Source organism: Chiloscyllium punctatum, chromosome 19 (genome assembly GCF_047496795.1).
Source record: "Chiloscyllium punctatum isolate Juve2018m chromosome 19, sChiPun1.3, whole genome shotgun sequence".
NCBI classification, from domain to species: Eukaryota; Metazoa; Chordata; class Chondrichthyes; order Orectolobiformes; family Hemiscylliidae; genus Chiloscyllium; species Chiloscyllium punctatum.
Window position 1 is genome coordinate 47,283,847 of NC_092757.1, and position 27,259 is coordinate 47,311,105.

The 27,259-nt window shown below is 46.1% G+C and overlaps 1 protein-coding gene across 2 annotated transcripts in view; it reads left to right on the forward strand.

The window, feature by feature from the left end:
• The window catches only part of LOC140491317 (protein spinster homolog 3-like), a 137,572-nt gene that overhangs the window by 82,809 nt on the left and 27,504 nt on the right, over nt 1–27,259 (forward strand). For both annotated transcript variants that reach the window (XM_072589329.1, XM_072589330.1), the window contains exons 10-11: nt 2,032–2,130; nt 5,575–5,746. In XM_072589329.1, coding sequence (XP_072445430.1) covers nt 2,032–2,130; nt 5,575–5,746 — 271 coding nt within the window. The remainder of the gene's footprint in view (nt 1–2,031; nt 2,131–5,574; nt 5,747–27,259) is intronic.

The window sequence follows — 27,259 nt, forward strand, 5'->3', positions numbered from 1 at the left end:
CTCAAGGATAGATCAAGTCTGATGGTGGTGGTTTACTGGATTGATACCTGGAATGAGAGGTTTGTTATATGAGGATGAGGCTGGTTTCTACTGGAGTTTACAAGAGTGATAGGTGACTTGATTGAAGTTTATAAAATACTAAATGATCTTGACAAGATAGACAGAGGAACGGTGTTTTGTGAGTGGGGTCCCCAAAAATCAGGAGTTGTCCTTTCAGGACAGGCCTCTTCTGGAGTCCTGTGTCCAGTTCTGGTTGCCCTATGATAGGGAGGAGATGATTAACCTGGAGAGGATTCAGAAGAGATTTACCAGGATGTTGCTGAATATGGAAGGTTAGATTTATAAAGATAGGCTGGGACTTCTTTCAGTGGAGTGTAGGAGCTGACCTGATAGAAATTCATAAGATCCCATGAGGGGTATGGATAGAATTACTGGTCTTTTCCATAGGATGGGGGATTTCAAGACCAGGAGCATATTTTTAAGGGGAGAGGAGTAAGATTTTCAAAACTGCATGAGAGCCAAATGTTTTATACAGAAAGTGGTTTGCATGTGGAATGAACCTCCTAAAGATGTGATGGATGTGGGTACAGTTATATTGTTTAAACGACATTTGGATAAGTACATAAACAGGAAAGGTTTGGAGGGATATGGGCCAGGAGCAGGCAGGTGGGACTAGTTTAGTTTGGGATTGGCACAGACTGATTGGACCGAAGGGTCTGTTTCCGTGCTGTGACTTTATGGCAGAGACAAAGAGAATTCTTTCTCAGAGTGTTATGAGATTTTGCCTCATAAAGTGATGGAGGTGGGGTTCATTGAATATTTTAAAAACAGAGAGGTGAGTAGATTCTTGTTTGGCGGGGATATTGAAGATTATCAGGGATAGTGTGGGAATGAAGTATTTAAAACACAGCCATATTGAACGGTAAAACAGGCTTAAGGGGTTGAATGGCCTGCACACATTCTTATTCAAATGTTCATCGTGTGGACGGGACAAGCCCGGACTGTTTTCTGTGAGGAAGATGTTAGCTGGAGGATTAATAAAGGTGTGCAGAATTCTGACGAGTTTGGATGGAGCAAATAAGGAGCAACCGTTTCCACTGGCTGCAAACCAGAGGATGGCGAATTAAGATGATTGATAAAGTCGTAAGGTGTAGGAGCAGAAGCAGGCCATTCCGCCCATCAATTCTGCTTTGCCATTCAATGAAGGTCACGGCTGATCTGATCATCCTCAAGGGCCCGACGGACTGATGAAGAATGTTCCTTTAACGCTGTAATCAGGGATCCGCTGTCTGATAAGGCGGTGGAAGTCGGTTCAATAATAACTTGTGATAAAGGAATTAGGTAAAAAAAAACCTCCCAAGTCCCGGTCCATGGGGCAGGAGCTGAGGCTGAGTTAAATCGGACAGCTCATTAACAGAATTGTTATAGGCACAATGGGTCAACTCGATTTGATGATTGTCAGAGCCTTGAGTAACCATGAATCCTTATTTCCCCGTCCAATTCTACTTTGATTTAATCTTTGCCCTCCCCTTCACTTTTTGATCAGACAGTATTGCCCTTTGATGAGAAGGGCACTGCTTGTCACTGGCCACTTGGGTGTTTCCTTTCTTCCTGGTGGTGGAAACTGAATAAAGATTTGTACATCTTGTGTGTTTCACTGTGTCTTACACCTGCACACACAAAACATGGGGGCTGGGGGAAATGTAAGCACTACTGCAGTTAGGCGGTAGTCTGGGGGTTATTAAAAAGAAGAAAATATATATATATAACCAGGAGATTTTGAGTCTCCTCAGGAAAAAAAACCATGAACCCTCCTCACAGCCCACCATGCCAACCTCCTTTGAGGGGGCATTTCATTCCATGGACAGAAATTCAGGGCAGTGTTCCTCCAGGTTTCTGACATGTGTAGTTGGGTCAGACAGTTTCACAGAGTCCAGCTTGGAGTCAGAGACCTGAAGGAATGTGTAAGTGTATCTGTGTGGGACATGTGTGAACCGAGAGTTGTAACTGTCAGTTTCTTTTGATTCCTAGTACATTATTATTCCGAGTCGTCGGTCGTTGGCAGAGGCAGTGCAGATCACCATCTGCCATGTCCTGGGAGATGCCAGCAGCTCCTACATCATTGGCGCTGTAAGTACCAACCACCTTCTCACTTACACCCTGGCCTCTGTTCCAGCGTGGACAATGCAGGGAGCTCAGTGGCATAGCCTGACTGGCAATGAGGAGGAAAGGAAGACATATTTATGTCTCGCCTTTCACAGGTTTAGGCAGCTTTGTAGCTCTGGGCATTGTCAGACGTACCTCTCTCAGATGACACTTGAAACTATTATCCGACTATTATTAAATTATATGAGGTGCTATCCTCACTCTCAGCAGGAGGTAGAGTGTCTCATGACACTGATCCAAGAGGGAGTTTCCCAGCCAATATGTACTCCCCTCCCCCCTCCCCACCCACCCCCGCCATCTTAACATCTGTGACAGCTCTGCACACTATTTCATTGTGGTTTTTACATTAGATTAGATTACTTGCAGTGTGGAAAAAGGCCCTTCGGCCCAACAAGTCCACACCGACCCTCCGAAGAGCAACCCACTCATACTCATTCCCCTGCATCTACCCCTTCACCGAACACTACGGGCAATTTAGCATGGCCTGCACATTTTTGGACTGTGGAAGGATTGTGGGATCTTGCTGTGCAGAAGTTGGCTGCTACCACCACATCTGGCACACTTTGAGATGTCCTCGGACTTTATGACTCGAGCCAAGGTATCTTTTGGCACCAACACAAGCCACGTTCTGCTGATGGCCAGGGGAGAGGCACAAGGAACTCCTAGTTTAACCCTCCCTGAGCCAGTGCAGCTGTTGAAATGCAGTCCATCAGAAAGAGTTGCATTAGCATAGCACCTTTCCACAACCGCAGGACCACCCCTGAACAATTGACAGCTTAGAACTGAGATACAAATGGTCACTGGTTGGGACAAAGGAAACCCAGCAGCTAATTTGTGCACAGGAAGCTCCCACAAACAGTACCGTGACAACAACCAGGCAAGCTGTTTTGGTGAGTAGGGTTTCATAAATGTTGGCGAGCGCACACAGAGCCCTGCTTTGCTCCACTTCAAAGCATAGCCCAGAATGTGTAACTGCACCTGAAAGTGAACGCAGCACCTCCATTTAACGTTAGCTGCGCTGTGAAGCATTCCTTTGCTACAGCGTCTCAGTGGCAGCACTTACTGTTGTGCTGGCCTGATGGTTATCCACCGAACCCCAGCTAATACTGTTACCCACTCAGCCCCAGCTAATACTGTTACCCACTAAGCCCCAGTAACACTGTTACCCACTGAGCCCCAGTAACACTGTTACCCACTGATTCCCAGTAACACTGTTACCCACTGATTCCCAGTAACGCTGTTACCCACTGAGTCCCAGTAACACTGTTACCCACTGAGCCCCAGCTAACACTGTTACCCACTGAGCCCCAGCTAACACTGTTACCCACTGAGCCCCAGTAACACTGTTACCCACTGAGCCCCAGTAACACTGTTACCCACTGAGCCCCAGTAACACTGTTACCCACTGAGCCCCAGTAACACTGTTACCCACTGAGCCCCAGCTAACACTGTTACCCACTGAGCCCCAGCTAACACTGTTACCCACTGAGCCCCAGTAACACTGTTACCCACTGAGCCCCAGTAACACTGTTACCCACTGATTCCCAGTAACACTGTTACCCACTGATTCCCAGTAACACTGTTACCCACTGAGTCCCAGTAACACTGTTAACCACTGAGCCCCAGTAACACTGTTACCCACTGAGCCCCAGCTAACACTGTTACCCACTGAGTCCCAGCTAACACTGTTACCCATTGAGCCCCAGCTAACACTGTTACCCACTGAGCCCCAGCTAACACTGTTACCCACTGAGTCCCAGCTAACACTGTTACCCACTGAGCCCCAGCTAACACTGTTACCCACTGACCCCAGCTAACACTGTTACCCACTGAGCCCCAGCTAACACTGTTACCCACTGAGTCCCAGTAACACTGTTACCCACTGAGCCCCAGCTAACACTGTTACCCACTGAGCCCCAGTAACACTGTTACCCACTGAGCCCCAGTAACACTGTTACCCACTGATTCCCAGTAACACTGTTACCCACTGATTCCCAGTAACACTGTTACCCACTGAGTCCCAGTAACACTGTTACCCACTGAGCCCCAGCTAACACTGTTACCCACTGAGTCCCAGCTAACACTGTTACCCACTGAGCCCCAGCTAACACTGTTACCCACTGACCCCAGCTAACACTGTTACCCACTGAGTCCCAGTAACACTGTTACCCACTGAGCCCCAGCTAACACTGTTACCCACTGAGCCCCAGTAACACTGTTACCCACTGAGTCCCAGTAACACTGTTACCCACTGAGCCCCAGTAACACTGTTACCCACTGAGCCCCAGTAACACTGTTACCCACTGAGCCCCAGTAACACTGTTACCCACTGAGTCCCAGCTAACACTGTTACCCCCTGAGCCCCAGTAACACTGTTACCCACTGAGCCCCAGCTAACACTGTTACCCACTGAGCCCCAGTAACACTGTTACCCACTGAGCCCCAGCTAACACTGTTACCCACTGAGCCCCAGCTAACACTGTTACCCACTGAGCCCCAGCTAACACTGTTACCCACTGAGTCCCAGCTAACACTGTTACCCACTGAGTCCCAGCTAACACTGTTACCCACTGAGTCCCAGCTGACACTGTTACCCACTGAGTCCCAGCTGACACTGTTACCCACTGAGTCCCAGCTGACACTGTTACCCACTGAGTCCCAGTAACACTGTTACCCACTGAGCTTCAGCTAACACTGTTACCCACTGAGCCCCAGTAACACTGTTACCCACTGAGTCCCAGTAACACTGTTACCCACTGAGCCCCAGTAACACTGTTACCCACTCAGCCCCAGCTAACACTGTTACCCACTGAGTCCCAGCTATCACTGTTACCCACTGAGTCCCAGTAACACTGTTACCCACTGAGCCCCAGCTAACGCTGTTACCCACTGAGCCCCAGCTAACACTTTTACCCACTCAGCCCCAGTAACACTGTTACCCATTGAGTCCCAGTAACACTGTTACCCACTAAGCCCTAGTAACACTGTTACCCACTGAGCCCCAGCCAACACTGTTACCCACTGACCCCCATCTGATACTGTCTGTCTGCTTTAGCAACAAGAGGAGACATTTTAGCTCCTTGCGCGATACCCTCCCACTGTCCCCGCGCCCACTTTTACTCTCTCTTCATGATTAGCTTTGGATGAGCACCAGAGAAGTGTTAGTTTTCACATTGTTCCCAGAGCAGGAGCACCCCTAAATAAAATGATTGGGCCCCAATATTTAAACAGGAGAAAGGTTCTCCCCTAACCCATAAAACCGAAATGTCTTATGTAGGGGATGAGGTGTGTCACAGATGAGTTGCAGCCAAATGAAGGCAGCCACGAGTGTTTCCAGGTCTCAGTAGGAAGAGCTGGACCGGCCTTTGTGTAGGGGAATGGTTGATTGTGTGATTGACCTGCCTGCAGATCTCCGATGGTATCCGGGAAACCCGTCCAGCCTCGAGCTTTTGGAGGTTTGTGAGCTTGGAACATGCCTTCCTGCTGTGCCCTTTTATTGCTGTTGTTGGAGGAGCCTTATTCCTGTGGACGGCAAACCATCTGGAGGAGGATCGGCTGAAAGCATCACCGATTGCTCAAGGTAATGGGGTGGGAGTTCAATCATGGGGACACCGTGAAGGTGGTTGTGGTGGTCAGGAATTCCTCATTGTAGATCATTTCTAATCAACCTGTTCAGTGATGTTGTTGCATATTTCTGGTGAGACTTGAACCTTGTCCCCTTCGGCAAAAGGTATGGACACTACAACTACAAGAGCCCAGTTCCTCAGTGTGGTGCCCTAGTTTGAACCATCTTTGAACGACCTTCCCTTCATCAGAAGTGGGGATGTTTGTGCAATCATTGACAATGTTCAGCGTCATTCACAACTCCACAGACACTGAAGCTGTCTGTGTTCAAATACAATAAGATCTGGGCAACATTCTGGATTGAACTGATATATTGAACTGATGGGCGGCATGGTGGCACAGTGGTTAGCACTGCTGCCTCACAGCGCCAGAGACCCGGGTTCAATTCCCGCCTCAGGCGACTAACTGTGTGGAGTTTGCACGTTCTCCCCGTGTCTGCGTGGGTTTCCTCCGGGTGCTCCAGTTTCCTCCCACAGTCCAAAGATGTGCCGGTCAGGTGAATTGGCCATGCTAAAATTGCCCGTAGTGTTAGGTAAGGGGTAGATGTAGGGGTATGGGTGGGTTGCGCTTCGGCGGGGCGGTGTGGACTTGTTGGGCCGAAGGGCCTGTTTCCACACTGTAAGTAATCTAATCTAATCTATTCATGTCACGGAAAAGCCAGATAATGTCCATCTCCAATAAGAGAGAATCTAACCATCCACACTTGACATCTAATAGTATTACCATCACTGAATCCCCCACATCCTAGATTCACAATTGACTAGAAACTGAACGGGACTTGCCATGATAATTATCAAGCTACCAGAGTGGGTCAGAGACTGGGATTTCATAGCAACTAACTCACCCCCAACCCGTCGTCAGGCCTGCCCGCTATCCTTTTCTAATATTTATTCTTTCGTTGGATATTGTTGTCATTTATTGCCCATCGCTAATTTCTCTGAAGTGGTCATTCACATTGCTGTGGGTCTGGAGTCACATGTGGGTCAGGGTGGCAGATTTCATTCCTTGCAGGGAATGAACCAACTGGGTTTTGATTAGAGTGGTGCTGGAAAAGCATAGCAGGTCAGGCAGTATTCGAGGAGCATCCTGATGAAGGGCCTTTGCCCAAAACGTCGATTTTCCTGCTCCTCGGATGCTGCCTGACCTGCTGTGCTTTTCCAGCACCACTCTAATCTTGGCTCTAATCTTCAGCATCTGCAGTACCCACTTCTACCCAGCTGGGTTTTGATGTCAATTGACAATGGGTTCATGATCACCATTACTTTCCATTGCGAGATTCCTTAATAACTTGCACCAAAACGCACCAGTGAGCAGCGTGACAGAATATTTGATTTGATTTATAATTGTCACATGTACGGAGGTACAGTGAAGTACAGGCAAGTCATACTGTACGAAGTGCTTAAGAGTAATAGAACAGAGTGAGGAGTCCAATGTAATGGTTACAGAGAAGGTGATAAAGAGCAAGGTCAACACTAAATTTAAAATTTGAAAGGTGCATTCAGAAGTCTAATAAAAGTGGCGAAGAAGCTGTTCTTGAATCTATTGGTATGTGTGTCTAAGTTTTTGTATCTCTGCCTGATGGAAGAGGTTGGAAGAGATTATAACCAGGATGGGAGGGGTCTTTGATGAGGCAGCAGGAAGTATAGGTGGAGTCAGTGAAGATTGGCTTGCGTGATGGTCTGGGCTGTGTTCACAACTTCCTGTAGTTTCTTATGGTCATGGGCAGAGCAGTTGCCATACCAAGCCATGATGCATCCAGATAGAATGCTTTCTATGGTGTGTCAACAAAACCTGGTGAATTTCCTCAGCCTCCTGAGGAAGTAGAGACATTAGTATACCTTATTGACCATAGCCTGGATGAGCGCAGCACCAAAAACACTTGAAACGCTGTCCAGGACAAAGGGGCCCACTTAGTAGCCTCATCCTCAACCATCTACATCCATGTGTGGGATGGTGTCATGGTACTATCACTGGGCTAGTAATCCTGAGGTAAAAACAATGACTGCAGATGCTGGAAACCAGAGTCTAGATTAGAGTGGTGCTGGAAAAGCACAGCAGTTCAGGCAGCATCCGAGGAGCAGTAAAATTGACATTTTTGGCAAAAGCTAATCCTGAGCCTTAGATGAATGCTCTGGGAGCATGGTTTCAAATTTAACCATGACAGATGGTGAAATATGAATTCAGTGAAATTCTGGAACAAAGTTTTAGCCTAATTGTAACCATTATTGATTGTCATGAAAACTCAACTGGATGGCTAATGTCCTTCAGGGAAGGAAATCTACCATTGTCACCTGGTCTGGCCTACATGTGATTCCAGACCCACAGCAATGTGGTTGACTTCTTACTGCCCGCTGGGCAGTTAGGGATGGGTGATAAATGCCAGCCTAGCTAGTGATGCCCATATCTGAGGAACACACTTTAAAAAGACCCTTGACCACCAATGATCAATAGCAGCGATGTGTACTATCTACACGATGCACCAAAGATCCTCAGATACCCACCATCTAAACCCATGAACACTTCCATCTAGAAGGATAAGGGCAGCTGATACATGGGAACACCAACACTTGCAGATTCTCCTCCAAGACACTCACTATCCTGACTTGATGTGGGGGTGTCAGTGTTGGACTGGGGTGGACAAGGTCAGTAGTCACAGGACACCAAGTTATAGTCCGACCTCACCCAAAGAAGGGGCAGCACGATGAAAACTTGTGATTTCCAATAAACCTGTTGGACTGTAACCTGGTGTGGTGTGACTTCTGACCTAACCCTGACTTGGAAGTATATCGCTGTTCCTTCAGTGTCAAGAGTAAACCTTTCATTTCGAGCTGGGCCAATCGCATACGATGGTGGGAAGCATTTTTTCACACAATGGGATGGGGTTAAAATCTAAAATATTCTTGAAGCTGGGGATCAGTACAAAACTTCATAACTGTGATTGATAGATGTTTATTCTACAGGATATTAAGGGTTCTAAACCAATATAAGTACATATAAAGTATGTACTTTATATGTACATACTTTATATGTACTTATATTACATACTAAACCAATATAAGTACATCTAAACCACTTAAAGTACAAACGAGCCAAGACCTAATTGAATAGCCTCCTCTTGTTCTGATATTCCATGGTATCTTTATACTGGCTTCAACCTGAATGAGACTCAGGTGTTCCTGTACTCTTCCATGACATGCCAACAAATCTACCTCTAGATAACAAGAAGGTGAATTCGCGCTCAGTATCTCAGTCTGTTCCAGTTCTCTGGCAGCCAATGGGGGGCTGACAAAGGTGTACACCCAGTTTGAGCAGAGACTGTATTGATCATTCCTCTGAAGAAACCCAGTGTACTGTAATCAAACTCACTGTGGGCGGCACGGTGGCACAGTGGTTAGCACTGCTGCCTCACAACGCCAGACATCCGGGTTCAATTCCCATCTCAGGCGACTGACTGTGTTCTCCCCGTGTCTGCGTGGGTTTCCTCCTGGTGCTCCGGTTTCCTTCCACAGTCCAAAGATGTGCAGGTTAGGTGAATTGGCCATGCTTAAATTGCCCATAGTGTTAGGTGAGGGGGTAAATGTAAGGATATGGGTGGGTTGCGTTTGGTGGGTTGGTGTGGACTTGTTGGGCCAAAGGGCCTGTTTCCTGTAAGTAATGTAATCTATAAAGATAGGAAGAATGGAAGTTATGAGATGGGGCAGAAGGAGCCTACAAGGGGCTGTAGACAGATTAGGGTTAAGCGAGTGGGCAATAATTGGGAGGTGAAAATCTGGTTAAATGGTCATCCCTGTCAATTGTTGTACAAACCCATCTGGTTCCTCAATGCCCTTTTCAGGAAGGAATATCTGCTGTCATTACCTTGTCTGGCTTAAATGTGACTCTAGACCTACAGCAATGTGTTGGCTCTTAACCTCATCCTCCAGGAGGTTGGCACATGGGCTGCCCTCTTTCACTGCAGCCCACGGGTGACTCACCACACAGAGCTCTCCTCTAAAATACACACGGTGTCCGAGAGGTGGCTCAGACATTGTCTGCCTCAGAGTGTAGGTCTCGGGTATCTGAATGCACAAAGACTTAAAGGGAGTGGGTTGGGGTGACCATAAGGGGTTTGCTGAGGTAAAGCTGTGTGATCATACTACCCTGTAACTTGTCAGAGTGGGAACACACTGCCACTCTGGATAGTTACAGTAGTGCTGGTTGCAAAGTGACCCAGTGATAATTCACAGAACACATCATCCTTTTCAGTTCATTGCTGCTCCTTTCTCTTATCGTGCAGATATTTTGGATGTGGCTGTGAGTATATCAGGGGGAGGTGGAGCACTCAAATACAAAGTGTGATTGCTGATAGCCAGAGACTGAATGTTGAGAGTGTGCTGCATTGAGTGGTGTTTGAGGTTGGTGCTGTGCACTGGCTACGCGCTGGCATTTGGAGATGCAGGTACTTGACTGTTTTGTGAGTTCATCCCACTCTCTGTGGTGATGCAGCCAGCTCCTCAGGAGCCAAAGTCTTCGCATTGACCCTGTGGCTACTTGGTAAAAACAATGACTGCAGATGCTGGAAACCAGATTCTGGATTAGTGGTGCTGGAAGAGCACAGCAGTTCAGGCAGCATCCGAGGAGCAGTAAAATCGACGTTTCGTGCAAAAGAAAGGCTTTTGCCCGAAACGTCGATTTTACTGCTCCTCGGATGCTGCCTGAACTGCTGTGCTCTTCCAGCACCGCTAATCCAGAATCTGTGGCTACTTTCACCCATTCCCTTCTCTGGATGGGCTCTTCGGGAAACCCCGTCCTCTCTTCTGAATTGTCACCATCAGAGATCCTGGGAAGTCCCCCTCCAGCTCGCTGTTCCATTGGCTCGGTCTCAGACACATCGCTGACACCATTCCAGAACCTGCTGGTGCCAGAGTACTTTCATTGGCACCTGCCTCTCTCATACCAGAGCCTCCTGCTGAACATACAGCAGGTTGGCAGCATGTTTGGCACTGGGTGGCTCACTACAGTTATTGGCATGAGAGAACAGTGTAGCATTTGATAAAACCTGCATCACGTGCAGGGTAATCACACCTTGTGTTCCCCACACCCGAGAAACAACCATATCAATTTCTAACCTTTTAAATCTCAGCATTTACCACATCCAGGAGACCATTTAGGCCATTTCTTTGCTCGGTCTTCAACTGAAGTAATTCATTCTAATTCCATTTCTTGACCTTTCCTTTTATCTTTGTATATATTTCCTCCTCAAATTCTCCCCCCGTGGATGGTAATGTGTTCTCCACTGAAATAGCCTGCCATGTAAATAAAATTCTTTTCATTTTCCCCCCTTTATGTGATTGGCAGTTGTCAGTCCATGCCCCCTTGTTATTGATTTTATAACCAACAGCAAATATTGTTCATAATTCAAATAATCTCTAACATTGCTTTAACTATCTCTTTGTCAGTAACCTTTAATAACCCTGTCAGTTCAGGTTTGGAGGTAACTATTTCTAGCGTACAGCAATGCCCCTCCTGCTGTTGTACCCTGCTGGGTTTTGGACTGTCTCTCAGTATTCAGTTGCTCAGCTTTGCTTCTCTATGCACTGGGACCTGGCCAAAACACCACTTTCTACTGGCGAAAGTCCATTGCTGCACTGTTCTGTGAATCTGTAATGGCCTCGAATTATCTCGGTGTTTCATGAAGTCTGTTTGCTGGAGAGCATGCTAATTAGTTTTGGAAGAGGTGACTGAATTGTAAAGTTCTCCATCCCTGAGGGTGCACCTTATGTTGGGGCTGTTGTACTAACGAGACAGTATAAATTCTTTTACACAAGAGGGTAGTACTTGCCTACAACGAGATGCCAGTGGAGGTGGCAGAAGCAGATATGATAGCAAACTTTAAGTGGCATTTAGACAGTCACGTGAACAGATATGGAATAGAGGGACAGGGACTGTGTGCAGGAAAATGGTATCATGGTTGGCACAGACATGATGGGCTGAAGGGCCTGCTCTTGTGCTGTACTGTTCTGTATAACTGCCCAAGACTGATTACAAAGATTAGTCAATAATGCCACTGTAGTTGCATCATGTGATTACTGCATTGGAGGAAAACCATCTAGTGAGGGCTCTTGTGGTACGAGTGGTAGTGTTCCCACTTCTGGGCCTGGAGGCCTGGGTTCAAGCCCCGCTTGCTCCCAAGGTGTGTAATAGTCACTGACTGAACAAGTTGGTCAGGAAAATATCGAGGTAGAGCCTGGCCTTTATTTGTCTAGCAAGTCTTACACTCTCGTATCTGGTCTGCTGTTCATTGGCAGAGGTGAAACCAGACAGTGAATTATGAAGCTAGTCACGAATCCTTTCCTGAAGAATCGGTTTATTTACTGAATGCAGCCATATCTCTTCTGCCTACTCACTGAGGAGGATTTTTTGCATTCAGAGGATGATGATTCATTGCAATTCTCTATCCTCCAGCACCATGACGGCTCAGTCAGAGAATATATTCAAAGCTGGGTTTGATAGATTTCTGACAAGGCCAATATTTGTGGCCCATCATTTAGTCCCCCTGAACTGAGTGACAATGTCACAGAGCAATTACGTGTAAACCACTGAAATAACTCCACAATGGCCAGTATCCCTTCACCAAGTCACCCTTTATTTCAATGTGCATAGTACATGACACTAACCCAGCTAACACAGAGCTATAGTGAACAAACACTCCTGTTTATCTCTGTCAGCCAGGGCTCCCTGATTGGGCCAGGTTAACAGCCCCAATTTTCTATGAGGCCTGACCTTGTTGCAATCACTACAACCATATGACAGTGGGTGTGGAGTCACCACTGCAGATTTCCTTCCCTAAAAGATATTAGTCTCCCAGATGTGATTTTGCGACAATGATTTTATGGACGCAGTTAGACTAGCTTTTAGTCCCAGATTTATTAGGAGTGTGGCCTTTGTTTATAGTCCAATGACATTACCACTTTGACACTGTCTTTCCCATTGTAATGTAATTGTGATGCACTCCTGTCTAATCATTTCAGTAGTATTCTCCTCACCCCATCGCATCAATTCCTCTGTTTGTCCGGTAACTGGGATGCACCATGCTCACCAAACTGTCTCAGTTTCTGTTTCTGTTTATGGAATGGCGTTGAGGTGCCACCTCTGGCACAGTTGCTGGCACATTGATATCAGCCCCCATTCCAGTCAACTCCCATTCCAAATACTTCCAGCAGCAAACCCAGACTTGACACCGACAGTGCACCATCCTTTGCTGAGGCATTCACTTCCAGGTCCTGCCTGCCCTCGGGTTGGGCATGGGCTATCCCATTGTGCTATTTCAGATCCGAGCTGGCACATTCTGCCTGAGATCCAGCTCCTTCAGGTACTACATGTGGTGGGCAAATAGAAATATTCAAGACGCTTCAACAAATCACCCAGCACTGAAAAAAAGAGGTACACTAATGGCACAGTATATATTCGTGAGGACTGAAGTAATATTATAGTTGTACATGATATTGAAACTGGGGAGTGAGGGGTTGTTCTAGGCAGTTCATTACAAGAAGGAAATCCGAAAAAGAGGGGAAGAAGGAAGCGTTTGCATTTAGATAGCACCTTTTGAGGTCACAGGTCACCCCCAAGGGCTTTACAGCCACGGAGTTACTTGTAATTTATACACAGCAAGCTCCTACAGATGGCAAGAAGTTAAAAAGCCAGATTGTCTGTTTTCACTGATGCTGGTTGAGGGTTAAATATTGTCTGGGTCACTGGGGAGAGCCTATTTATTTTTCTTCAGACTGAAATTAGAATCTTTTATTGGGAGGTGAGACAGAACCTCAGTTTGATAGCTTGTGGACAGGTGGTGCCATAAACAGTGCAGCACTCCCTCAGCCATAGATTATGTGCTCAAGGCTGTGGTGTGTGACTTGAACCTTCTGACTCACTAAGAACAACAATCTGGTTTTTATATAGTAAGGCGAGAGAGAGGACTGCTACTCAGCCACAGCAGACACCTCCATCCCAGAATTAGCTTTTGGATAAACAGAAGAGAAACACTGGTGAGCAAGGCTGGCTTCAGTTTTTATTGTCTTGGCCTCAGTTCAACTGCATTAAAACAATCTCTGCTGCAGGACTGCAGTTTCAGAGCTTCTCAAGAAACACAGAATGCCCAATGTGTAGAAGCAGGGCAGTCAGCCCATCGATGCACACCGACCCTCCGAAGAGCATGCCACTCACACCCACCCCCCTACCCTGTCCCTTGCATTTCCCGTGGCTAATCCACCCACTGTGCACATCCTTGGACTGTGGGAGGAAACCAGAGCACCTGGAGGAAACTGACACAGACAATGTTCAAACTCCACACGACAGTCACCCAAGCGTGGAATCAAACCCAGGTCCCTGGCTCTGTGAGGCAGCAATGTTAACCACTGAACCACCATACTGTACCGGTAGTTTCAGGAACACTGACACTGTGAAGAATAGGAGGGCCCAAGTCCATTACTGATTGACTGGGAGAGATTGTATCATGAAGTCTGAAGACCCTTCAGCACATATGCCCAGCTCTGCTCCTTCAAAGGTTTCTCTAGTTAGTTTCACACCCTGGCCTTTTCCCCATACAGTCATAGCACTTACAGCACGGAAACAGACCCGATGGTTCAACTCATCCATGTCAACCAGATATCCTCAATTAATCTAGTCCCATTTGCCAGCACTTGGCCCATAATCCCTCTAAACCCTTCATATTCATGTACCATCCAGATGTATTTTAAATGTTGTAATTGTACCAGACTCCACCACTTCCTCTGGCAACTCATTCCATCCTCTGTGTGAAAAGCTGCCCCTCAGGTCCCTTTCAAATCATTCCCCTCTGACCTTACACCTATGCCTTTAGTTTTGGACTCCCCGCCACCCATCCCCCCCCCCCCCCCCCACCCCACCCCCCACCCCCACCCCACCCCTTGGCTGTTCACCTTGGCCCATTATGAGTTTATAAACCTGTCACCCCTCAGCCTCCAACACTCCAGGGAAAACAGCCCCGGCCTACTCCCTATTGCTCAAACCCTCTAAACAGTTCTTTTTTTATTTAAACATTTTGAGTATTTATCTGATTTCATTTTCCCACCACTCTTTCAGATAATGCGTTCCATATCACAAGTTTAGAATTATTTTTAGAATCCCTACAGTATGGAAACAGGCCCTTTGGCCCAATAAGTCCACACTGACTCTCCGAAGTGTTAAGCCACCCATACGCACATCCCTGTCACTCTACATTTACCCCTGACTAATGCACCTAGCCCATACATCCCTGAACACTATGGCAATTTAGCACAACCAATCCACCTAATCTGCGCATCCTCTCCCCTCTGATTTTTTCTTGCCAATTATCTTAAATCTGTCCTTTGGTTACTGACCCACTGCCAATGGAAAAGAAAGAGGTTGGTTCTAATTTACTAACAGGTGAAATGTGCTTAGAATATCCTAATTTTGGTGTACATGTATTATACTTGGCTGTATAATGAAAAAGCTTGTTACAACCCACTGGGATAGTGCACTGGAAATTAAGCCCCACTATTCCCAGATTCATGATAAATGTGAAGGTTTAATGAAACTACCAAAATTTCCAATCTGCCTCTGACTGACTGCTCTCCAGAATAAAAGCAAAACACACCGGGTTCTTTCAGTAGCAATCAAAAGTGGCTATTTATTTGCGACACTCTTAACAAGAAGAGGATTTTTAATTCGAGTATCTTAAACTCTACCAGCTTTGAAATTCCTCCTCCTGACGCGCGCGCACAGCCACACAAAGAAAAATAGACAAATATTATGAGTGTAGGTGAAAAAAGTATAGATAGACGGACACAGGTCTGTATCAACAGTCCAAAATCACAATCCTCTGTCTTCATCGATGAAGCCTTAATGATATCTGCACAATGATGACACATTTTTTAGTTTCCTGATTGCTTGGTTGGATCATTTCCTTTTGGGTTTTGGAATTTTTTTCTTTCAGCATTTTCCAATGTTATTTTTCCTGGTCTTTCAACAGAGAATTGGGAAAGTAATTTTTTTCAGAGCAAGAGAGAGAGAAAGCTGTTGATCATGCAAATTGCTGGGGCTGAAAGAGCCAATCAAAAACTGCTTTTAGGCAGAGTTGTGCTGAACATAGATTAGATTCCCTACAGTGTGGAAACAGGCCCTTCGGCCCAACCAGTCCACACTGACCCTCTGAAGAGTAACCCACCCAGACCCATTTCCCTCTGGCTAATTGACCTAACACTATGGGGCAATTTAGCGTGGACAATTCACCTGACCTGCACATCTTTGTGACTGTGGAAGGAAACCCACACAGACAAGGGGAGAATGTGCAAACTCCACACAGACATTTACCCAAGGCTGGAATCGAACCTGGTACCCTGGTGCTGTGAGGCAGCAGTGCTAACCACTGAGCCACCATGCTGCATAAGTGGCATTTCTTTGCCTGGGAACAATAACATGCATGCATTGGTTAGCTTCATTTCTTCTTCCAAAGCTGTAAATAAATCCTTGTACATTCTCCCCGTTTTTAAAGCAATGTTTGCTTTTTCTCAATTTTCTGTCCTTAGTCCAAAAAGTAAAAAGATGTGGTCTTTTACCAGCTCTATAATATATAATCAATGCAATATCTATGGAGTTACATACACCGTACACAAAATAATGTACTTTAGTGTTCCTCTCTGTCCAGAAAAGCTTAAATGACTATTTGATTAGATTAGATTACATTACAGTGTGGAAACAGGCCCTTCGGCCCAACAAGTCCACACCGACCCGCCGAAGTGCAACCCACCCATACCCCTACATTTACCCCTTACCTAACACTACGGGCAATTCACCTAACCTGCACATCTTTGTGACTGTGGGAGGAAACCGGAGCAAACCTACGCAGACACAGGGAGAACGTGCAAACTCCACACAGTCAGTCGCCTGAGGTGGGAATTGAACGCGGGTCTCCGGTATTGTGAGGCAGCCGTGCTAACCGCTGTGCCACCGTGCCGCCCATTTCTAGAAAGGTCACTCAATTTTTGTTTTACATTTATTCAAAGAGTCTGGGCGTCACTGGCTAGGCCAGTATTTAGTGCCCATCTCTAATTGGCCAGAGAGCAGTTATGAGTCAGCGACATTGCTGTTGGTTTGGAGTCACATGCAGATCAGAGCAGGTAAGGATAGCAGTTTCCTTCCCTAAAGGATATTAGTGAACCAGACGGTGTGGGTGATAGGGGTGAGGGTGGGGGGGTGACCCTAAGGATGCACATGGTGTGATGGTATTGCTGTGGTCCAGGTTTCATTGCATGGCATGGAAGTAGGCCATTTGGCCCACTGAGTCTACTTTGACCCTCCAAAGAGCATCCGAGCCAGACCCAAACCCATCCTCCCACAACCCCACATTTCACAATGCTAACCCATCTAGCCTGTACATCCCTGAACAATACAGACAATTTAGCATGGCCAATCCACCTAACCTGTGCATCTTTAGACTGTGGGAGGAAACTGGAGGAAACCCACATAGACAGAGGGAGAATGTGCACACTCTACACAGTCACACAAGGTGAGAATTGAACCTAGGCAATCATCAGTACATAGAAGATCATTGAAGTAGCTGATGATGGTTGGACCCAGGTCACTACCCTGAAGAACTCTTTGCGGGATGTCCTGGACTGGCCTCCCAACAACCACAACCACCCTCCTATGTGCCATATATAAGCCCAACCAGCAGAAAGCTTCCCCCCACCTCATTCTCATTACGATTCTCTCTATCATTCTCATTAATCTGTGTGTTGCTTCAGTTCCTGCTGCTGCCTTGATGTCAAAACTTCTCAAACAAAACAATGGGCCCATACGTCCCCTTGAGTAGTTTTAATGCTGACATTAATTAATTTAAAGAAGCTTCTATTTAAGTAAATCCAACCAGAGAATTGAGACTGTGGCCTTTGCTTCAGGAGATATTTGCCACATTGTAATCCTGCTCTGTAAACACATTTTTTCTGAAGCACCTCTTTAATTCTTTGTGATTCTATCAAATGTTTGCTCTTTCATTTTTATCTCACTGGGGAAGAAACTGCCCCCTCATTTATCTTGTCATAACCAGGTCTCCTTTCTCAGCTCCAGCTAAAAACTTGAACTTCTGGAGTCTGTCTTTCTATTCTACCTCCTCATTCCAGGCTACATCCCTGTGAATTTATGATGCTTGCTTTTATCTCCTTTCCCTAATGAGATTCCCCTCATAAAACAGCCCATAATACTCAAACTGCAGTTTAGCCAAGGTCCTGAAATCCATCATTATCACCTTTTATTTGTATTTCACATCTCTCGATACAAAAATAATTTTGTTTTCCCTGACATTATTAGCCACAATGTCATTTATGTATTTAGACAAAGCAGGAGATATTCTGGGTAAAGGGTAGTGTCCCTGCCTCTGAGCTAGAGGCTCTGAGTTGGAGTGCCACTTCAGGATCTGATGGTTATAGAAAGTGCATTCATGACATGGTCGCACAGCGTTCATTCTCAACCTGAGAGTCCTTCCAACACATGTATGGTAAGGCCGGAAGAGTGTCCTGGTCAGCCATGTTTGATGGAGATAGAGAGTAACTCGAGCTCCATTTTAGGCTCTATACATTTCTCCTGCTTTATATTCTCTACTTTGAACTGGATCAGACAACTGCCTGTCCATCCCTCTAACTGGCCTCTCTTCATTGTCAAGGTCAATAGAATGAGATAGCAGTCCAAAAATTTTAATCTGTCTGGGTGGTCCATCTCACGCCACCTGTCCAGCCTTGTTGGCGCATGTTCTTCTATGATGCACCGAAGGCCGAGAGCATCAACACGAGAACTACTTCTGGAACGTTGATCCATTTATCCCCATGCCCCATGAGATTTTGGATGACAGCTGACAGTGAGAAAGCCCCAGTCGGTGATGCAGGTATTAATGTACTGACCTTTCACCTTCTGGGATTTGGTCCTGTTCAAAACTAATTGTCTGGGAGGCCCCGTGTCTTTTTTTAAATTAGTTCATGAGAGGAGGGCACTGCTCCTTGGATGCTGCCTGAACTGCTGTGCTCTTCCAGCACCACTAATCCAGAATCTGGTTTCCAATATTTACTGTCCATCCCTAATTGCCCCGAGGGCAGTTAAGAAATTAGAGTTAACGTTTCAGATCGAGTGACCCTTCCTCAGTTCTGTCAGACGTTAACTCTGATTTCTCTCCACAGATGCTGCCAGACCTACTAAACCTTTCCAGCAATTTCTGTTTTTGATTTACAACATCCGCAGTTCTTTCGGTTTTTATTTAAGAGTCAACTATATGGGTGTGGGTCTGGAGTCACATGTAGGCCAGGCAGTTTCCTTCCCTAAAGGGGTGAACCCTTAGTGAACCATATGGGTTTTTCCCAACAGTGGTCATCTTTAGACTACAAATTCGAAATGTTTTTTTTAATTGGATCATCTGTTGTGGCATGATTCAAACCCAGATCCCCAGAAGACCTTGGTCTTTGGATTAACAGTCACGTAATAATACCAGTAGGTCATCACCTTCCCTTTGTGCCTGCTATTGCATGGAAGTTGATACCACTATCCCTCTGTGCGCGTCTCACTGCAGCTGCATTTGAACCTGGATCTAACCCGTGGAATCCCTATGCTGGGAACATCCAGTCCAATACTGTAGAGTGACCTCCTCACGCACAAGCATCTCTCACTTCTGTAAGGGCCAAAGGCAGTTTGATCAGCCTTCCAATTCGTTCAAAACTAATCCGACAGAGCGTTGCGATGAACCTGCATTGGCTACAGCAATTTATCATGCATGTTCATGGTTTATTGGTACCTTTGCTAGTATCTCCTGTGATCTGAACTCCCCATTAGCAATTGAGCTCATCTTTATTAATTGCTACAAGCTCAGTACCTGTTAATCTGGTGTTGTGCACTGATTTAACAGCTTTAAAAATCCCTGGTTAATAATTGCTTAGCATATGATCAGCCCTCGGCTGCATCTTCCTCTGTCATGTTTCAGACAAGCATCCGAAGGCTTTGCAGATTGGATAGAGAATCCTTGTTTTTACCGAGAGAGAAATCAGTTTAATTACATTGATCTACTGGGCACAGAGAGTACAGATGGCAATGCATCATGTTCCCACATTCAATTATGTGGAATACTGGCATCAATTAAACACTCACACTTGCCGCAGAATGTGAATACTTGACGGTAAGGAACATTTTGTCTCCAATCGGTGAATTGGCCCATTACTGACTCCTTGACATTGTTAAATCACTTCCAATGGCAGGAAAATTATGTAGTTGTGAGACTGAAATGGAAGAGATTCACACAACCACATTCAGTGGGTATGAAGGGACTGTTTCACGAGGAGAGATTGAGTAGATTGGACTGCAAACATTGACGTTTAGAAGAGTGAGAGGTGACCTTATTGAAATGTACAAGATTTACCAGGGAAGATGCAGAGAGGTTGTTTTCCCTTATGCAAGAGTTTAGGACCCAGAGCACACATCTCAGAGTAGGGAGTCACACACTAAAGTCAGAGGTGAGCAGGAAATTCTTATCTGAGGGGAGTATATCAATGGCATTCTTTAGCATGGAGGGCTGTCGAGGCTGGGCTGTTCAGCATATTGAAGGCCGCGATTGATGACAAATTCTGTTTATGAGGGTATCAAGGGTTATGGGAGATTGAGGCAGGAAGGTGGCGTTGAGGATGATTAGGTCAGCCATGATCTCATCGAATGGCAGAGCAGACTCAATGGGCTGAATGGCAAAAGTGAGGATTGCAGTTGCTGGAGATCAGAATCTAGGTTAGAGTGGTGCCGGAAAAGCACAGCAGGTCAGGCAGCATCCGAGGAGCAGGAAAATCGACATTTCAGGCAAAGGCCCTTCATCAGGCATGGGCTGAATGGCCTGGTTTTGCTTCTATGTCCTATGGTTTGACCTCCAACCGATGGTGACTGTGTTGCGGGTTCAGTGGATTGTAAGTAGAGTTCAACTTTGCTAGTCTGCCAGGTAACATACACACCAGGGACGCTCACCCCATGTTGGCAGAGGTGGCTAGGACCCGAATGTTGCCCGCCTATTTTGACGATCCAACTGGTCACCTCCTGCTGGCAGGACCTGTGGGCTTTGCAGCAACTGGCACTGTCGTTGGAAAGTAAAGGGTGATGGGTTGCCTTTGCCTGTGGGAATGTCAGCCAGGAACACTCACCAGGTTCTACCAATCCTGAGACATCATCCCAAAACGCAGTAGTATATTTCAGAGCTACACTGGTTGACGAGCCATCTTTAGGCTGAGGTTTTGAACAGAGGCCCTACTCCTTTCTCATGCCCATACTGCTGAGTTTTTTCCAGTGTTCTCTGATTTAATATCTGGAAATCCTAAGCTGAAATTAGGTGAAAGTGACCATGAAGCTATTGTACAGACCCAGCTGGTTCCCTGAGGCCCTTTAAGTTGGGAAATCTCCCATCCTAACCTGGTCTGGCCTGTACATGACTTCAGTCAAACTGATGAGCTGAGTACCTAACTGCCCTTTGAAATGGCCTAAAACAGCTAGGCCACTCAAGGGAAATATTTTATACCCATCCCAAGCCAGAAGCATGAAATTGACACTAATACTTTTCTTGAAGGGCTTTTGCCCGAAACGTCGATTTCGAAGCTACTTGGATGCTGCCTGAACTGCTGTGCTCTTCCAGCACCACTAATCCAGAAACTGATACTTTTCTTGACAATAGGCTTGGTGGCAGAATGCAGCACTACACAGGTGTTCACCCACCAAGACAGTCTCTCTTTGTAAATGCACTAAGTACTGACTTAAATAATATTTCTGCCATTAATCTTAACAATATAATCAACATATCATAAACAAACTGGGTGAAGAGATAAGTGGCAGCATTACTAGTGGGGCCCACATCCTGGGATTGAGCAGAAATTTCCTCAGGGCTGATCTTATGGGGAGACGCAGTGGCTGAGCCCAGGATATGTGCTGACAAACACCTCATCTTCTGCTTCGGAAGCCGACAATCACACAGCCTCAACATTGATTTCACCAGCTTCCAAATCTCCCCTCCACGCACCTCATCCCAGATCCAGCCCTCTACTCGGCACCACCCTCTTGACCTGTCCTACATGTCCATCGCCCTTCCCACCTACCCACTCCATCCTCCCCATCGACCTGTCACAATCACCTCCTACTTCGCCTACCTATTGCCATCCCAACTACCCTTCCCGCCAGCCCCACACTCCCATTTATCTTCTTCCCCCCCCCAGTCCCGATGAAGGGTTAAGCCTGAAGCATTGACTCTCTTGCTCCTCAGATGCTGCCTGACTTGTTGTGCTTTTTCTAGCACCCCGCTTTATCGACTCTAACTTCTCCTGCATCTGCAGTCCTCACTATCTCCGAACTCTTTCCCTACCCCAGCCTTGTGCCTGTGCTCCATGGAGTATCCATTTCTGGCCAGTAGTCCCATTTCCTGTCTGATATTTATCAAGAACCTTGTGAAGGATCAGGCCTGAACTGGCTGTAGTAGCAGAAACCAGCTCCATATCCACTGGTGTTGAATTAGGGATTGTCAGTCACACACAGGCTAGGCCTCAGGCATTCTTTATTTAACCTTTACATTCATGTTCTCTGCTTATGGTTTTGATCACCTCCCTCATAAAGTCCACTTTGATGATCTGGATCGTTCTCAGTTTTATCTCTGAATATCAGCCGCTAAGCTATGCTTGAAGGAAGGAGAGGGAGATGTGGTATTCTTACATGGTGTCCAGACATGTGGCCAGAGAATGGACTGGATTAGTAATACTACCTGGATTACTCCTGGTGTTACAGGCTAGTGAGGGTAGGAATAGGAGGATAGAGCAGATGAAAGCGTGGCTGAGGAGCTGGTACAAAGGAGAAGATTAGATTAGATTAGATTCCTACAGTGTGGAAACAGGCCCTTCGGCCCAACAAGTCCACACCAACCCTCCGAAGAGTAACCCACCCAGACCTACTTCCCTCTGACTAATGCACCTAACACTATGGGCAATTTATCATGGCCAATTTACCTGACCTGCATATCTTTGGACTGTGGGAGGAAACCGGAGCACCTGGAGGAAACCCACGCAGACACGGGGAGAATGTGCAAACTCCACACAGACAGTTGCCCGAGGCTGGAATTGAACCCGGGACCCTGGTGCTGTGAGGCAGCAGTGCTAATCACTGAGCCACCGTGCTGCCCATAGGGTTCACATTTTCGGATCATTAGAATCTCTTTTGGGGTAGAAGTGACTTATACAAGAAGGACGGATTGCATCTAAATTGGAAGGTGACTAATATACTGGTAGGGAGATTTGCTGGAGCTGCTTGGGAGGATTTAAACTAGTGAGGTGGGCGGGTGGGACCCAGGGAGATAGTGAGGAAAACGATCAATCTGAGACTGGTACAGTGAAGAAGAGGAGAAAGTCAAGCAGTCAAGACAGACAGGAACAATGCAGAGAATAAGGTAGGACTGATAAATTAAACTGCATTTATTTCAATGCAAGGGGCCTAACAGGAAAGCCAGATGAACTCAGGGCATGGTTAGGAACATGGGACTGGGATATCATAGCAATTACAGAAACATGGCTCAAGGATGGGCAGGACTGGCAGCTTAATGTTCCAGGATACAAATGCTACAGGAAGGATGGAAAGGGAGGCAAGAGAGGAGGGGGAAGTGCCGTTTTTGATAAGGTATAGCATTACAGCTGTACTGAGGGAGGGTATTCCCAGAAATACATCCAGGGAAGTTATTTGAGTGGAACTGAGAAATAAGAAAGGGATGTTCACCTTATTGGGATTGTATTATACATCCCTTAATAGTCAGAGGGAAATTGAGAAATAAGTTTGGAAGGGGATCTCAGTTATCTGTAAGAATAATAGGGTGGTTATGGTAGGGGATTTTAACTTTCCAAACATAGACCGGGACTGCCGTAGTGTTAAGTGTTTAGATAAAGGAATCTGCTAAGTGTGTACAAGGAAATTTTATGATTCAATATGTGAATGTACCTACTAGATAAGGTGCAAAACTTGACCTACTCTTGGGAAATAAGGCAGGGTGGGTGACTGAGGTGTCAGTGGGGGAGCACTTTGGCGTTAGCGAACATAATTCTATTAGTTTTAAAATAGTGATGGAAAAGGATAGACCAGATCTAAAAGTTGAAGCTCTAAATTGGAGAAAGGCCAATTTTGAAGGTATAAGGCAAGAACTTTAAAAAGTTGATTGGGTGTGGATGTTCGCAGGTAAAGGGACGACTGGAAAATGGGAAGCCTTCATGCAATAACGCGAGTCCAGCAACAGTATATGCCTGTTAGGGTGAAAGAAAAGGCTGGTAGGTGTAAGGAATGCTGGATGACTAAGGAAATTGAGGGTTTGGTTAAGATAAAGAAGGAAGCATATCTCAGGTATAGACAGTATAGATTGAATGAATCCTTAGAAGAGTATAAAAGAACCGGGAGTATACTTAAGAGGGAAATCAGGAGGGCAAAATGAGGACATGAGATAGCTTGGAAATAGGGTTAAAGAGAATCCAAAGGGTTTTTACAAATACGTTAATGTCAAAAGGGTAACTAGGGAGAGAATAGGGCCTGTCAGAGATCAGCAAGGCAGCCTATGTATGGAACTGCAGGAGATGGGGGAGATACTAAACAAGTATATTGCATCAGTATTTACTGTGGAGAAGGACATGGAAGATATAGAATGTAGGGAAGTAATGATGACATCTTGAAAAATGTCCATATTACAGAGGAGGAGGTGCTGGATGTCTTAAAATGCATAAAGGTGGATAAATCGCCAGGACCTGATCAGGCATACCTTCGAATTCTTTGGGAAGCTAGAGAAGTGATTGCTGGGCCTCTTGCTGAGATATTTGTATCATCGATAGTCACAGGTGAGGTGCCAGAAGAGTGGAGGTTAGCTAACGTGGTGCCACTGTTTAAGAAGGGCAGTAAAGACAAGCCAGGGAACTATAGACCGGTGAGCCTGACGCCGGCGGTGGGCAAGTTGTTGGAGGGAGTCCTGAGGGACAGGATGTACATGTATTTGGAAAGGCAAGGACTGATTAGAGATAGTCAACATGGCTTTGTGCGTGGGAAATCATGTCTCAGGAACTTGATCGAGTTTTTTGAAGAAGTAACAACGAAGATTGATGAGGGCAGAGCGGTAGACGTGATCTATTTGGACTTTCAACAAGATTCCCCATGGGAGACTGATTAGCAAGGTTAGATCTCATGGAATACAGGGAGAACTAGCCATTTGGATACAGAACTGGCTCAAAGGTAGAAGACAGAGGGTGGTGGTGGAGGGTTTTTTTCACACTGCAGGCCTGTGACCAGTGGAGTGCCACAAGGATCGGTGATGGGTCCACTACTTTTCATCATTTATATAAATGATTTGGTTGTGAACATAAGAGGTAAATTTGCAGATGAACCCCAAATTGGAGGTGTCATGCACAGCAGAGTAGGTTACCTCAGAGTACAACGGGATCTTGATCAGATGGACCAATGTGTTGAGGAGTGGCAGATGGAGTTTAGATAAATGCGAGGTGCTGCATTTTGGAAAAGCGAATCAGAGCAGGACTTATACACTTAATGGGAGGGTTCTGGGGAGTCTTGCTGAACAAAGAGACCTTGTATTGCAGGTTCATAGCTTCTTGAAAGTGGAGTTGCAGGTAGATAGGATAGTGAAGGCGGCGTTTGGTATGCTTTCCTTTATTGGTCAGTGCATTGAGTACAGGAGTTGGGAGGTTATGTTGCGGCCACTTTTGAAATATTGTGTGCAATTCCGGTCTCACTCCTATTGGAAGGATGTTGTAAAATTTGAAAAGGTTCAGAAAAAATTTACAAGAATGTTGCCAGGGTTGGAGGGTTTGAGCTATAGGGAGAGACTGAAGAGGCTGGTGCTGTTTTCCCTGGAGCGTCGGAGGCTGAGGGGTGACCTTATAGAGGTTTATAAAACCATTAGGGGCATGGGATAGGGTAAATAGACAATGATTTTTCTCTGGGTTGGGGTAGCCCAGAAATAGAGGGCACAGGTTTAGGGTGAGAGGGAAAAGATATAAAAGGAACCCCAGGGGCAACTTTTTCACGTGAGCTATGGAATGAGTTGCCAGAGAAAGTGGTGGAGACTGGTACAATTACAACATTTAAAAGGCTTCGATGGGTATATGAACGGGAAGGGTTTAGAGGGATATGGGCCAAATGCTGGTCGGCATGGATGAGTTGGACCGAAGGGTCTTTTTCTGTGCTGTACATCTCTATGACTCTGAGATGAAGACATTTTGTTTTAGGTAGCGAGTGGTTCAGATCTGGAAAACATGGACTGGACATGTGGTGGAGACAGATGTGACTGTGCCTCTCAAGACAGATTTGACTGATTGTCTGAGGAGAAATGCATTGTAGGTATTGAGGAGCAGGCAAAGGCTGGGGCTAGCTGACCTGCTCTCACAACATTGACACAGACACAATGGACCGAACAGCCTTATTCAGTATAGTAACTGTTCCACGAGTTGAGGAACAGCCAGCCTTGTCATGTCACACTGTGTTAACCATCTCCAATGCTGTCCGCTTCTATTAGACAGGAGCACCAGTCTCACTCGTTCCTTTGCTTTGCTCCCTCATTCCCCTTGGAACTTGTGGCAGGATGGGACTTGTGACCATTCTGGCTTCTTGCCTTTCTAAATTTGAGCCCGAGTGGCCATTCAACTGTGGGGCATTAGAACAAATCCAGCCTTACCCCTGAGGCCTAGCTGCCAAGTGGGATGACAGGATAGCACCTAACAACAGAATTCCTGAAACACTCCGTACCTCAGCTCTATCTCTCCAACCCTGGAAGGGGAAATTTCTTGGTTAGAACACTGAGGGAGGTGGCAGTAATCAATGAGTAATCTCGAAGCCCCAGGTTAATACTGTGGCAATGCAAGTTCAAATCCTATAGTGGCAGCTGGCAGAATTTAAATTTATTTAATAAAACCTGGAATTATGAACTAGGCTTAGTAACGATAACCAGAAATCTGTCGTGACTTGTCCTTCAGAGAAGGAGATCTACTGTCCTCACCTGGTCTGGCCTACGCATGATTCCAGACCCCCAGCAATGTGGATGACTCTTAACCACCTCTGCTGAAAAGGTTCAAGAACCAATTCAGTTCAGGGGTAATTAGGGTGGGCAAAAAAAAGCTGGTCCTGGTAATGGTAAGGTCCTGAGGAGTGTTGCTGAACAAAGAGACCTTGGAGTGCAGGCTCATAGCTCCTTGAAAGTAGAGTCACAGGTACATAGGATAGTGAAGAAGGCATTTGGTATGCTTTCCTTCCTTGGTCAGAGTATTGAGTACAGGAGTTGGGAGGTCATGTTGCGGCTGTACAGGACATTGGTTAGGCCACTTTTGGAATATTGTATGCCATTCTGGTCACCTTCCTATCGGAAAGACGTGAAACTTGAAAGGGTTCAGAAAAGATTTACAAGGATGTT